General features: G+C 45.9%; 1 protein-coding gene across 2 annotated transcripts in view; it reads left to right on the top strand.

Annotated features, from left to right (window-relative positions):
- RGS8 (regulator of G protein signaling 8) overlaps window positions 1–9951 on the top strand; it is a 28232-nt gene extending 18281 nt beyond the window's left edge. For both annotated transcript variants that reach the window (XM_077824389.1, XM_077824390.1), the window contains 2 exons: window positions 7298–7464; window positions 9769–9951. In XM_077824389.1, coding sequence (XP_077680515.1) covers window positions 7298–7464; window positions 9769–9951 — 350 coding nt within the window. The remainder of the gene's footprint in view (window positions 1–7297; window positions 7465–9768) is intronic.
- Window positions 9952–12112: the final 2161 nt, after the last annotated feature.

Raw genomic sequence — 12112 nt, 5'->3', positions numbered from 1 at the left:
TCCTGTACCCTCACCTCATTCAGCGTCAACAGGGCAGTATTTAGACCCCTAAGTGTCTAAATTCCTTTTGAAAAATGAAACATAGGCATTGCAGTGCTAAGTGCAGAAACACCTGAATATCTTTAAAAATCTCAACCTATGCCTTTGTTTCCTAGGTTAAGTGCCAATCACATCTATGGCATGAAATACAAACATTACATAAATAATCATTAATCTTCGCGTTCCAGCATTGGCTAGACTCCTGGCGATTAGACTGTCTGCCTGAATGATTTAAGCCTTTAGTCTTGGATCTTCTCAAGATGTTGAGGCCTTCCTTAGTTGCCACTCATCATTCACTAGCCTGCAGAGCTCCTTCCTTTCAACCCTTATTGCTCTAGTCAATCTACTCTCCATGTTCTAAGGGAATGAACACAACGCTTGTTATGAGGAACTCTTTGAGTTCTAACTACAGCTCTGTTACTGACCTTGGGAAAATTTATGAACGTGCCTGCTTTACTGCCCCCATCTACACAAGGACAGTAATAATACTTATCTAGTTCCCAGATGAACTGTGGGGATGCATTAATGTTTGTACAGCACTGTAAATCAGTGACATAAGTGCCAAATATGACAATTACTTAAAGCATACAGGGCTAGATTATAGTTTTATAGGTTAGATTATACTTTTAGGCACATCCCTGTGTTGGGAGCACAGGGGGAGCCTTAGCACCCCAGGAGGATCTCGGAAAAAGATAATTGTCTGGGAAATAAGTATACTTAGCACAATCCCTCCCCAAGATCCGCGGTGCGCCTTACAGCTCTAGGGATCAGCATGAAGGTGGAGCAGGTACACAGGGACATAAACTGAAGTCCTTAGTGAGGCTGAGGCTAAACTCCCACTGAAGTCAATGGGAATCATGGCCGAATGAGAAGTGAGTAAAACCCAAGTAATGACTTTGGGACCTGGCTTGTGTTCACAGGGTAAGAGTGAAAGGAGAATGAACTAGCCTTTCGCTGCTCTGCTTCTGGGTCATTCGTAGGATTTATGGGGCCCTACACAGTATTATTAAACTGGTGCCCCTATGCTGGCACAACTGGTGCCCCTACGCTAGCGCATTTGGCTCTGTGAATACTGGTGCCCCTATACTGCCCCATCTCTGTGCAACTGGTGCCCCAGTACTGGTGCATTTGGCTCTATGAATCCGGCCCCTGCCTTCTGCCTAGGAAGGAGGCTGCAGCGCATGCTGGATGTGGGGGAATCGACCCGCTCTTACCTGCTGTCCCGGTCATAGGTGCGGACTCTGTGTGTGGGTGCTCCGGGGCTGGAGCACCCACGGAGAAAATTTAGTGGGTGCAGAGCACCCATCAGCACCAAGCTCCCCTCCTTCCCCCTGCCATGCCTCTTGCGTGCCAGCGGCCCCCTGCTTACCAACTCCTCCCCCTCCCTCCCAGTGCTTCCTGAGTGCCGCGAACAGCTGATTTATGGCATTCAAGCTCCGGGAGGGATGGGGGGGTGTGGGGACGGGGCACACTCAGGGAACAAGGCGGGGTGGGGGTGGGGCCTGGAGCAGAAGGGTGGTGTCAAGTACCCCCTGGCAAGATGAGAAGTCGGTACCTATGGTCACAGTGGTGCTCCAAATTTCCGGGTACCCTACGCAGCTGCATATGCTGGTTATGCCTAAGGACAGCCCTGCTTTGCTCTCACAGACTTGCAAATTCCTTCCAGATCTGGTCCTCTTATGGGCTTTGATGCTCTCCCCCATTAGAGGAATTCTTTGCAGTGTCTTCATTAGGTCTGCTCCAACAGTAATCACTTCCCCATTTGGTTTCAGGTAATCCCTACACCCAACGCTTTTTGGAGTCAGATGCCTGAATAAGTATACTAGAACTATTTTAAAGGATCATGCCCCTAAATAAGTACACCTATACCTTCTTAAAGTGCCATGTCCTTGGAGATGGTGGTCTGTATATTCTAAGGATGCACTGTGCTGTGCCATCTGAAGACTCCCAGTGCTGTTCTTTTTTCTTCACTTTATCTTTGATATGTAGTTTATATATCACACTTCCTAGCTTCCGTGCTTCTTTAATTGATACTTCAGTAGGTGACTCAGTAGATGATGGTTTTCTGTTCAAGTCAGTACTGAACCTGACATAGTCCTGGGGATACTGTGCTGCCAGAGTCCCCTCATTTGGGTGAGAAGTGCTTTGAAACAAAGATATTGACCTCCTTTGGTAAGTAACGCTTCCATGATTCTCTTCATGAGTGTGCAGGTCTTAAACTCAGCATCGAGGCCAAGGTCCGACTCAGGGAACAAAATTCTATAGACCTAAATCCACCCTGGCACTTCTGTTAGTTCCAGTGTTCTTCTCCAATTCCCTTCTTCCCTTCCTACCCTAAGCTGCAGGGCAGCATTACAGTGTGGAAGCTGTCTTACAGTGCACAGTAATCTGTTGTTCACTCTCACAGGCTGTGCCCTCACAACCCCTCAATGCCAACTGGCAAAGGGTTCAGTGTTCAGCAACTCCTATCATGTCTGACACACTCACTACATGGAACAAAATTGCTGCCATGGTATTTATCGATAAAGACTGTTGTGTGAGGTATCCAGTGAAAGCTTATATCATAGTGGTCATCATAAGCATTAAGAGATGTATGTACGGTCACTGTGCAAGGAGTTACGTGTACCTACTAAAGTAGGTGTTAAATTATGTAACCAGGACGAGTTGACAAATAGTTTTTTTTCCAGACAGGAGAGAATATGTACATCTCTCTGTCACACGTAAATTAAGCCAAAACAATGGAAACCATATTCGCATGTGAAATCAACAGGAAAGACACGTTGATGGTGGAGATATGAAACAAACAGGGGGAACACAAACTAGCAACAGGGGAGAAGAGGCTTGTATGGGAGTGCACTTCAAAGATTGGCTGGCCTAAAAGAGGAGGGGGAAAGGATGCCTTTCTTATCCTTCACTGAGGAGCTAAAAGGACGGCACTTCTTGTATGCATAAAATTTGGATCCTGGCCATATTGGGCTAGTGATGCTGGGAGGCCTTAGGTGAGAAACTGCTTAGACCAGGATTTTAGCCAGTTCGAGTTAAGCTTAGACTCTAAGAAGCATGTTTTATACGTAACCCTTTTTTATTATCCTTGCTCACTTGATCTTCATCTAAATCTTTGTAAATAAAGGTATGTGTCACAGGGCTGAGCTGTCCTAAAGAATTTGATCCTGAGTGGTTCCAGCCAAGCTGTGTGTACTCTGTCCCGTTAGGGACAGCTCACCTGGCGGTTTCTGAGTGCGCCCAATGACAGGAGCTAGATACTGCAGAGGGGGATGCTAGAGACCTAGAAGTTGATGCTTGTCTATGAAACCAACAGCCTCTGGCCAAAGAGCTGAGTTATCAGACAACACGGCTTCACGCTAAGGGCAGGTGGTGGTGAGGTGCCTCACAACTCTGAGTACCCATGGGGAGAGTGACAGAGGCATACCTTATATCAGCCACACAGTGAGAGAATGTAAGTGGTGGAAATCAGCCAGAAGCGGAAGGAAAAAGGGAGATGGAGCAGGGCAGCCCTAGGTTTTGAAGTCCCTCCCAAGAAAGTCCTCTGATGATCCCTCCTCCATCACCTCCAGCCTCCCAAACAACTCAGAATGATCCTAGCTGACTGATCTAAAAAGAAGGGCTTTCTCCACATACAGAGAGCTCATGCATGGGGGAGACAGAAGCCTGTGGGAAGTCAGGAGGGGGATCAGCTCTTATGAGTGAGTGCAAGTTAGCAGTGGGACTTCATACAGCAAGGGGGCCCCTTGGTTTGAAGTCTCTCCTGCATAAGGCCATGAGAAACAGAGAGGATGGCAACAAAGAGAGAAGAAGGAATAGACAGAAGAGAGAGGGAGTGCGGGGAGGAGAGCAGAAGGAAAGACGGGGAGAGAGGGTGAAAAGAAGGAAAGTGAAGAGGGTGGGAGAAAATAACAGGGACAGAATGAAAAAAGGGGGTTAGCAAGAGACCTGCAGGAGAGGGAGGGCGAGGAAGTTTATGGAGAGGAGAGAAAATGGGGGGAGAGGAAATAGAAGGGAAGGAGACAGAGTACAAACAGGAAGAGAAAAATGTCCACTACTCATATCCAACCCCTTTCTATATTTATTTAGAAATGAAACGCCACTGACTAAAGTCAGAGCAAGAGCAAGGGGAGAGAACTGTGCAGAGACCCTCTGGTTCCAGCTGCTGCCCCAGGCAGCTCTCTGGAGCAGGGTTGAAGCAAAGGTCTTTCATGCTGCATCAATCATGAGAAAGCCTTTCCTTTTACCAGACATTATGCTCTGTTCATCACGTCCCCTGGCAAGGCTTCTGTTTTTGGAGAGTGACCCCTGTGTCAATGCTAAGGATGTCAAAAAGCAGAGAGAGAATCAAGACCAGAAAAGAGGGGCAGGGTGTCTAGAAGCATATTGCAAAGCTCTTTATCGTCGTTGTAAAAAGCTTCAGCAAGGTATCCACTAACCAACTATGGAATGTTTAAGGGCAAACATTACAGGAACCAGCTACATACAAAGAGCCTTATGGCACCAGGATCTGCTGTTTTTTTCCCTTCAAACTTCTGTTTCCTCCAAACTCTCTGCTATCCCATACTGCCGAATAGATTCCCTAATCTGTTCCTGAGTTTTCACCTTCCCACTGAGACCCTACCTCCCCAGGAAAGACACTGGGTACTAGATTTTGAAGAGGGCACACGTTGTGTGCCACCTTCTTGCCTCCAGCATTTTGGGGTCAGCCGGGGAGTGGAGCAGGCATTGGTGTAAGCTAGAGCAGCCTCAGCAGCATCTCTATCTCAAGATGCCTACAACATCATGTTATGAAGCCACTGAGCAGCTCACAACAGCCTGAGTGCAGTGCGTTCCTGATACACCTCCTGCCCCGGCCATATCTCTGGCGTGTCCCTGCACAGTTGGCTTGGAGAGGGGCTAATGTCTCCCTCAGGCACCTGGAGCTGTAGAGTCCATTGTATCCAAATCACAACATTCAGTTTCAGCAGCACTGCTGTGAGCACAACAAAAGCCCTTGTTTTGCAGCTGGCACAGCACCTTGCTGAGACCACATTTCCCCCTCTCTTTAGGCAGTAAGAAGACTAAAAAATGATACTCCAAAGAGTTGATGTGATACAGCTGTAGCTGAGCATCTCATCCCTGTGTCCCCTTTCTGTCCATAATCTCACATTAGCCATTTCAAAGCAAGCAGGAAGAGGCACTTTCACCCCAGCTCTCATAAAACCATTCTCAGTTGCTTGTGGGGAATGCATGCGAGGTTACTGGAAGGCGTAAGGCACTTAGATGAGACATTCAAGAGGGGAGAGGGAGCTGACGGAACCATTCTGTGTCCCAGTGGCGGCAATGGTTGTCAGCTGGCTGGTTTTTAACCAGCCTGGACAGTTTTTGTACTGCCTTGCCAGTGAAAAGATTTAATGTGTGGGGGTTTTTTTCCCCACTTGGGACCAACCTTCCCTGAAAGCTGTGCACATGCATGTCCACACAGTGATTTTGTAACTACGATGCATGCCACGTGGCTGGGAGAGCGGCTGCCATCTGGGTGTGTGCCACGTCTTCAAGCTGCTGAAACCGCAGTGGCTCCTCCCATCACTGGGGTCTAGGAAGGGGGACAGAACATAAGAACGGCCATATTGGGTCAGACCATTGGTCCATCTAGCCCAATAGCCTGTCTTCTGCCCGTGCCAAATGCAAGTTGTCACAAAAACACCTGAGACCCGAGTCTTGCCAGGAGTGGAGTGGTTGAGGCAGGGGCTTCTGGTAGGAGACAGCAGGAGGGCTCCCTTACGGGCTGATGTGGGGGTGGGGTTCTGCATCTCAGAGATGGCAACCCCAGTGTCTCCTGGATTCTGGCTAGGGGAGGGGAGGCCGGGGGCAGGGTTTCTCTTTTTCCCCTGCCATGGGGTGGGAGGGGGGAGCTGGAGGCAGCAGACTGTCACTTTTCATCTCTGCCCATTGGAAGTGGGGAGGAAGGGCAGGGGATTGATCTTTCTGGGAAAGAAAAGAGTCAGAAAGGAAGCTCCCGTCTGGTACTGGTGCAGGAAGGATTAGAACCCCATCATATTCCCAGCCAAGCACCAGCCCCTCCTGCTGCTCCCACTTTAGATTATTGTGCCTGAGAAGTTCTTATTTCATCAGCCCAGGAAGAGGCAGGAGGAAGGGGAGCTCAGCTCCCAAACTCAGGGCAGGGAGAGTAGGAGGGACCTTCCGTCAGTTTCCCCAAGACCACTTCTTTCCCCTCACTGACTGCATTCCCTGTCCCATCCCACAGATGTTTTTAGACACAAACTTGGAATGTGGTAATGTTGGTCAAGAAGGATTCCTGTCATAAAAATTCTTATATGGCCCTACCTTACAGGAAAGTTCTGAAAGGGTAAAATTCAGCTCTGCCATAAGTGAGTGGAGCGCTCATTGATTTCAATTCTGCTTGTTCCAGACCCAAATTGGTTGGATCCCACATGCAGAGAAAATAAATACAGTGGCTGTGTCTACATGTGCCCCTTTTTATAAATATACCTAGGCACAGAAATCAGAATGCTCCAATTTCCTAGCCAACTTTTCATAATCATAACTTGTAACCTGAGCTAGCCAGAAACGTTATCTAAGTCTCACAATTGCTAAACACTAAAAGAGATAAGAGCACTTTGACCACCTAGCTAGAGAGAGGTGGTAACCCCTCAGTGTTCCTTCCTTTTTCTTTTTATTGTAGTTGTTATGGTTAGAAATTCTAAGATACTTCCTATGTACAAATAAGAGTTAAAAACGTGTCAAGGTAATAAATCAAAGTAATGAAAAGCCTAGATGTAAAAGGAGACAAGTTCACAAATGATATATTTTATAAACTTTTTACCGAGTGACAACTGTATTTTACAAAGTGAGGCATTAACAATTGTATGGCAAGCAGAATGTATAACTTGAGCCTAGGAATTTCAAAGTACCCTATAGGAGATAGGCTCTCAAATCCCACTGAAATCCCTTTGAAATTCTGCCTACATTCCTAGCAAAATACTGATTAAAAAACAGCACAGGAGGGGGTTCCTTTAACCACATGGAAACCTCATGTAACTGTGTAACCTGTGGAGGACAGTAATTGAGCTTGCTGTAGAAAAAACACATGATCAACAGTTAAGTCTCTTTGTGCCAATGGCAGAGATTTTGAAACAAATAGGGATTGTATTTGTTGGGAATAGTGAACAGTAGGATATACAGTAAAGAGGTCTTACCTGGTCTGAAGTTGCTTCCCTTTTTCCATAAATCCAATGTTTCCCCCTTGTAGATGGGGTGGCTGCATTCCGCGCCTTCCTGAAGACAGAGTTCAGCGAGGAGAATCTGGAGTTTTGGCTGGCCTGTGAGGAGTTCAAAAAGACCCGGTCGACAACCAAACTGGCATCCAAAGCCCACAGGATCTTTGAAGAATTCATTGATGTGCAAGCTCCTCGAGAGGTTGGTAGGCATACACACTCTGGTGGGATTAATCTGAGAGACAGGTATTGCAGGGAAACTCACTTGGCAAGGGGAAGGAAAGGAGGGTTGGGTACATCATGTTTGCCACATCTCTCTCCATTACCAGTGACTCACATCCCCAGTGCTGGGATTTTGTACTCTTCAGGGGACCACTGCAGAGGTAATGAGCCGATCAATGATTTCACTGGCGACTGTTGGCCAGTGTGTCTGGATATTTGAGTTACTGCAGCCTGCATCCCAAAGCGTCCAGTGGGGAACCTCTGCAAATCAACAGATAGAGACATCACTCCTTCATTCTTTCACAAGTATCAAAATTATTGCCTTATAGGTCCCCAAAACTGCCTTCAACAACACTCCCAGCAACTGCTCTAACCTGTTGAATCTCCAAGAGTTAGGGAGTATGTGGCAATCTAGGCCCTACACCCCTCTGAATCTGTATTATTCAGCATTGTTATAATTGCTGAAAGTTACGAGCAATAGCACACTGTGCTGAATAGAAAGTGTAGCCACAATTTAGAATTTGGACTTGTGAATTCTCCTTTAACATAGTCACAGTTTATGATGTTATATCCTGCATTGTGATGTCATATTGCTTATTCAGAGAGGGCCTGCTTACAGATTCCTCTAGTGAATGTGTACCCGATTTCCAAGAAGGCTTCCAGCGGGGAAAACCTCAGACTTTACCCACAACTTGTGACTTGCTAATATTGGTAATCTGGGGCCTCTGATGGGGCACATGCCCATCCCCCTGGTGGAAAGGCTAACGAGCATTCCTGCAATCAGGGACTGTCAATTAGGTGCACCAGCAGAACATGCTACGCCTGTAGAAGTGGGGCTTAAAAGGGTGATCCTGGCCAAGGGGGGAGTTTTTCCAGGAACAAGGAAGCTTCTAGGGCATGCTAGTGAGCTCCAGCAACAAGGGAAATTGAGCCTTAGGCAGCTGCTAACATTTTCCTTCAAGCCCCACCCCATTTGAGGCAGATAGACACTACAATCTTGGTATAAGCAAAAGGCCATGAACTGTGATAGGTCCTGGGAAGTGCACCCAGGGGCTAGAGTCAAGGAGACTATAAATTGGATGCTGAAAAGACCCTGGGAGTGAGCTGAGCTTCTGCTGGGAACAATAAGATTGCCCAGGAGTCGGGGCTCCTGGTGGGGACCCAGGGGCAAGAGACTCAAAGGTACTTTGGCTCAAGCCCAAGCTGAGATTTGGCTGACTACAGGGCCAAATTGAATTCCCACAGGAGTCAATGGCAGTCTTTCTGATTATGTCAACTGGAGTGGGAGGTGATCCAGCATCCTGTAGCACTGAATGCATTCCAGCTGGGATTAGACACTTGGGTTTAGGTTAGATTAGGAGGTGTCCATCCCTATGATATCTAAAGGGTTTGGTCTTTCCTAAAATCAGATCGCACAGTCATGACCTTTGGTGTAGCAAAATTTTAAATGACCCACCAGCATAATGCACAGCCAACTAATGCTGTAACCATCTGAGGGGAGGCACAGATAAAGGTTTCCTTTCTTGACTGCACTATATTTGTGTACCACAGAAGCCTCCCTATTCAAAAGATTAATAATTGCAAACTCTCTCACACAGGAATTGCTTTGCAGCCATCTTTCTCATGACAACCACAGTTAAGCCTGGTTGTTTGTCAGGGCAAAAATCTGGGAAAATTCATTGATTTGTCACAGCAAAAATGCTAAAATTATGCGTTTAGGGGGTTTAAAATGGAAAAGTCGAGGCACAATATTTTTTAGTAAGTAGTTGTCATGGGAAATTATGAGAAAATTCAAACAGTTTATTGTAAAACAAAAATAACTTAAAGCTATTTAATAAGATTTTAATAACAGTTTAAAATTGCTAACAATTCATTATTCTACACACTAAATGTATAGAGAGCCAAATTTGTAAAAATTCATAGGAGTCTTGATGAGTGATGGGATAGCTGGGGTGACAAAGACTCTGAGTCAACATTTTCAGACTTGCAGTAGGTGCCTAAAGTTAAGCACCTAAATTCACACCTAGGCACCTACATAAAAATGGTCTGGTTTTCATAGGTGCTAAGCCCACACAGCTAATACTGAAATTAATATGGATTGAAGTGCTTAACTTAAGCCACCTAAATTAGAAAATTTGTGCAGTGACTTATTATGAATCCCTCCCTCTCCCACCCCAAAAGGTTATGTTGTTGTGTTATTAGTCGTGGCTGTGACAAACATACACTCTTAACTATATAAAGCAGAGTTACTCTATATAATTCTTCTTGTTGTCTCTTTCCCTAGGTGAACATAGACTTCCAGACACGAGAGGTGACAAGAAATAATGTGCAGGAGCCCTCACTATCTTGCTTTGACCAGGCCCAGGGGAAAGTGCGCAGCCTCATGGAGAAAGACTCTTACCCCAGGTTCCTGAGATCCAAAATTTACACAGACCTGCTGACCCAAACCCAGAGGAGGCTCAGCTAGAGCAGGGATGGGACCCTCAGAAACCATAAGCTTCCCATGGCAGCCAAAACCATTTCCAAATGTGAAACTTCATTGGTGTTTAAAAAAAGCGGTGGTTAAGGAGGAAGGGGAGAGAGAAAGGGGGAGCCCATTTCAGAGTGTGACCCAAACGCAGTACTAGGACTCTTTGTAGAGTCTGTGTGTGTGTTTGGCTAGTGGTAGCACCTAGCAGATTCTGGCCTATTCAGGATCATAAATATGTCCTCTGTGGTGCACTGGGTCATCTATCAAGAAAGCAGGTTTCCCCAAACTTACTACACTGGTTAGTTCGTAAATAATGCCAATATGAACTTCCATCCCTCCAGACCTCTTCCCCACGCTCACCTATCTCACCTATTTGGAGGGGACACTAAGGGCAGTCATGTAACTGAGCACAATCCAAAGCAGTGCTGTCGATCATGTGAGGGCGTGGGCAGCTGGAACTCCAAGCTAGAGACCATGGGGTTCCAAAAGCTACAGGCCTTGAGTAGAACTGATCAACTGAGTCAGCTCTTTCTTCCATTTTTGTTGCTCACACTGTGATGTCAGCCATGATCTTGCTGCACCCCCTCCCTATCTGATGATGCCCCCCAACCCTAAAGTCCTTCTCTTTAGGGGAGGGAAGCTGAATGTTATTTTCACATGCATTGTCAAGGAGCCAAAGTTTCCTCCCCAGGAGGCCAAACCAAAAGCCCTTACTAGAAATGGTTCTAGTACAAATTATAATTATTATTTGATTGATTTGTTTTGCGGGAGCAGATAGGAGCCCCAGGCACGTTGCAGGGCCCCATTGTGCTAGGCTCTATACCAAAACCATAACAAAAAGATACTTCTTGCCCCAGAAGAGCTTTGTAGTGTTGGGAGGCAACATGTGATGTTCCATCATGCTAATCCCTAACAAGGAAGGGGAACGTAGGAGCTGCCTGTCATGTGAGAACACACGTTTCATGCATTGCATGATTGGGCATGACTGGGAGAGGTAAAAGTAAAGGGATTTGTGTGCAACGTAGCACACCGCACACAACACTTAAAAACAGCCTCTGTCCTGACCTCATGCAGCATCTGATAACATTGATACTGAAGTTATTTGTATTTATTGTCCATAGACTGCTTTTATTTATTGATTGCTAACTGTGTGTTCAGTGCTGTACAGATAAATATGGAGACGTGGTCCCTACTGTGAAAACAGACAAAGCAGTGGAAACATGTCATGCACTGGATGAGTCTAGTTTTGAAGCAGTATATAAGACACTTATTTGCTGTTGTATTTTCCATATTTTTGTTGCATAGCTTAAGGAAAGATTATGCACAGACATCAACTGTGTCACACAACCACCAAGTTATGCATAAATAAATTTACAGTAGGCTCCAATTTCTATGTTTAGGGTGGTTTGTGGGTTTGCTATCCAAAAAAGTTTGGATTAAAAATTTGATTCAAAATTGAGTAAACAGGATGGCCTGGAGTCTAAAGCTACACACAGCAAAGTAGGGAAAAGCTGCATGGGTCTCAAAAGGTATTGCACATCCATGCATTAGGTAGGACACAGCTTTCAAGCTCTGTTTGGAGGGATGCTGTGCCGGGGAAGCTGCTGGATGTATAGCCTCTGTTCTGTAGTCATTATGAGGTTTCTCTCGTTAGGATGAACGGTTTTGTTAGTGCATTGCTGTTTTTATTCAATAAATGTCTTCCCAGTCCTATCTCTATAATGTGAGCACTGGATGGAATTGACACTCGGGCTGAATGGGAAGGGGAGAGGAGAGAGAGAGCTGATGCATGGTTAGGTGCAGAGGGGCTTAGCTTTACTGAACAGGAGTTCACTCATATGCCATTGCCATTGACCAGTAACCAAAGTTTTGCATGGTGGTGACACTTGGGCTCCAGGTGACTGGGTATTTGTGGTTCTGGAATCACAATGAGGGTAGGGAGCATGGTTGTCTCATTTCAGAGTCATGTGCAGCAGGTCAGAGTTCTTAGGCACCAGAGGGTATATGCTGTATAGAGAAAATGTGTTTTCTAAGGAAAGATTACCTTACAGCATTTGACAGCACTGTTATTCTAAAACTGATTCTCTACTTTTCATTTTGCAGACCACTTTGTAAGAGAGAGACCCTCTCATGGGTCAATTTTCATTCTATTAGAGGG

Source organism: Eretmochelys imbricata, chromosome 8, assembly GCF_965152235.1.
Source record: "Eretmochelys imbricata isolate rEreImb1 chromosome 8, rEreImb1.hap1, whole genome shotgun sequence".
NCBI classification, from domain to species: Eukaryota; Metazoa; Chordata; order Testudines; family Cheloniidae; genus Eretmochelys; species Eretmochelys imbricata.
The sequence above is the reverse complement of the archived record's forward strand: the minus strand, read 5'-3'. Positions and strand labels throughout refer to the sequence as shown.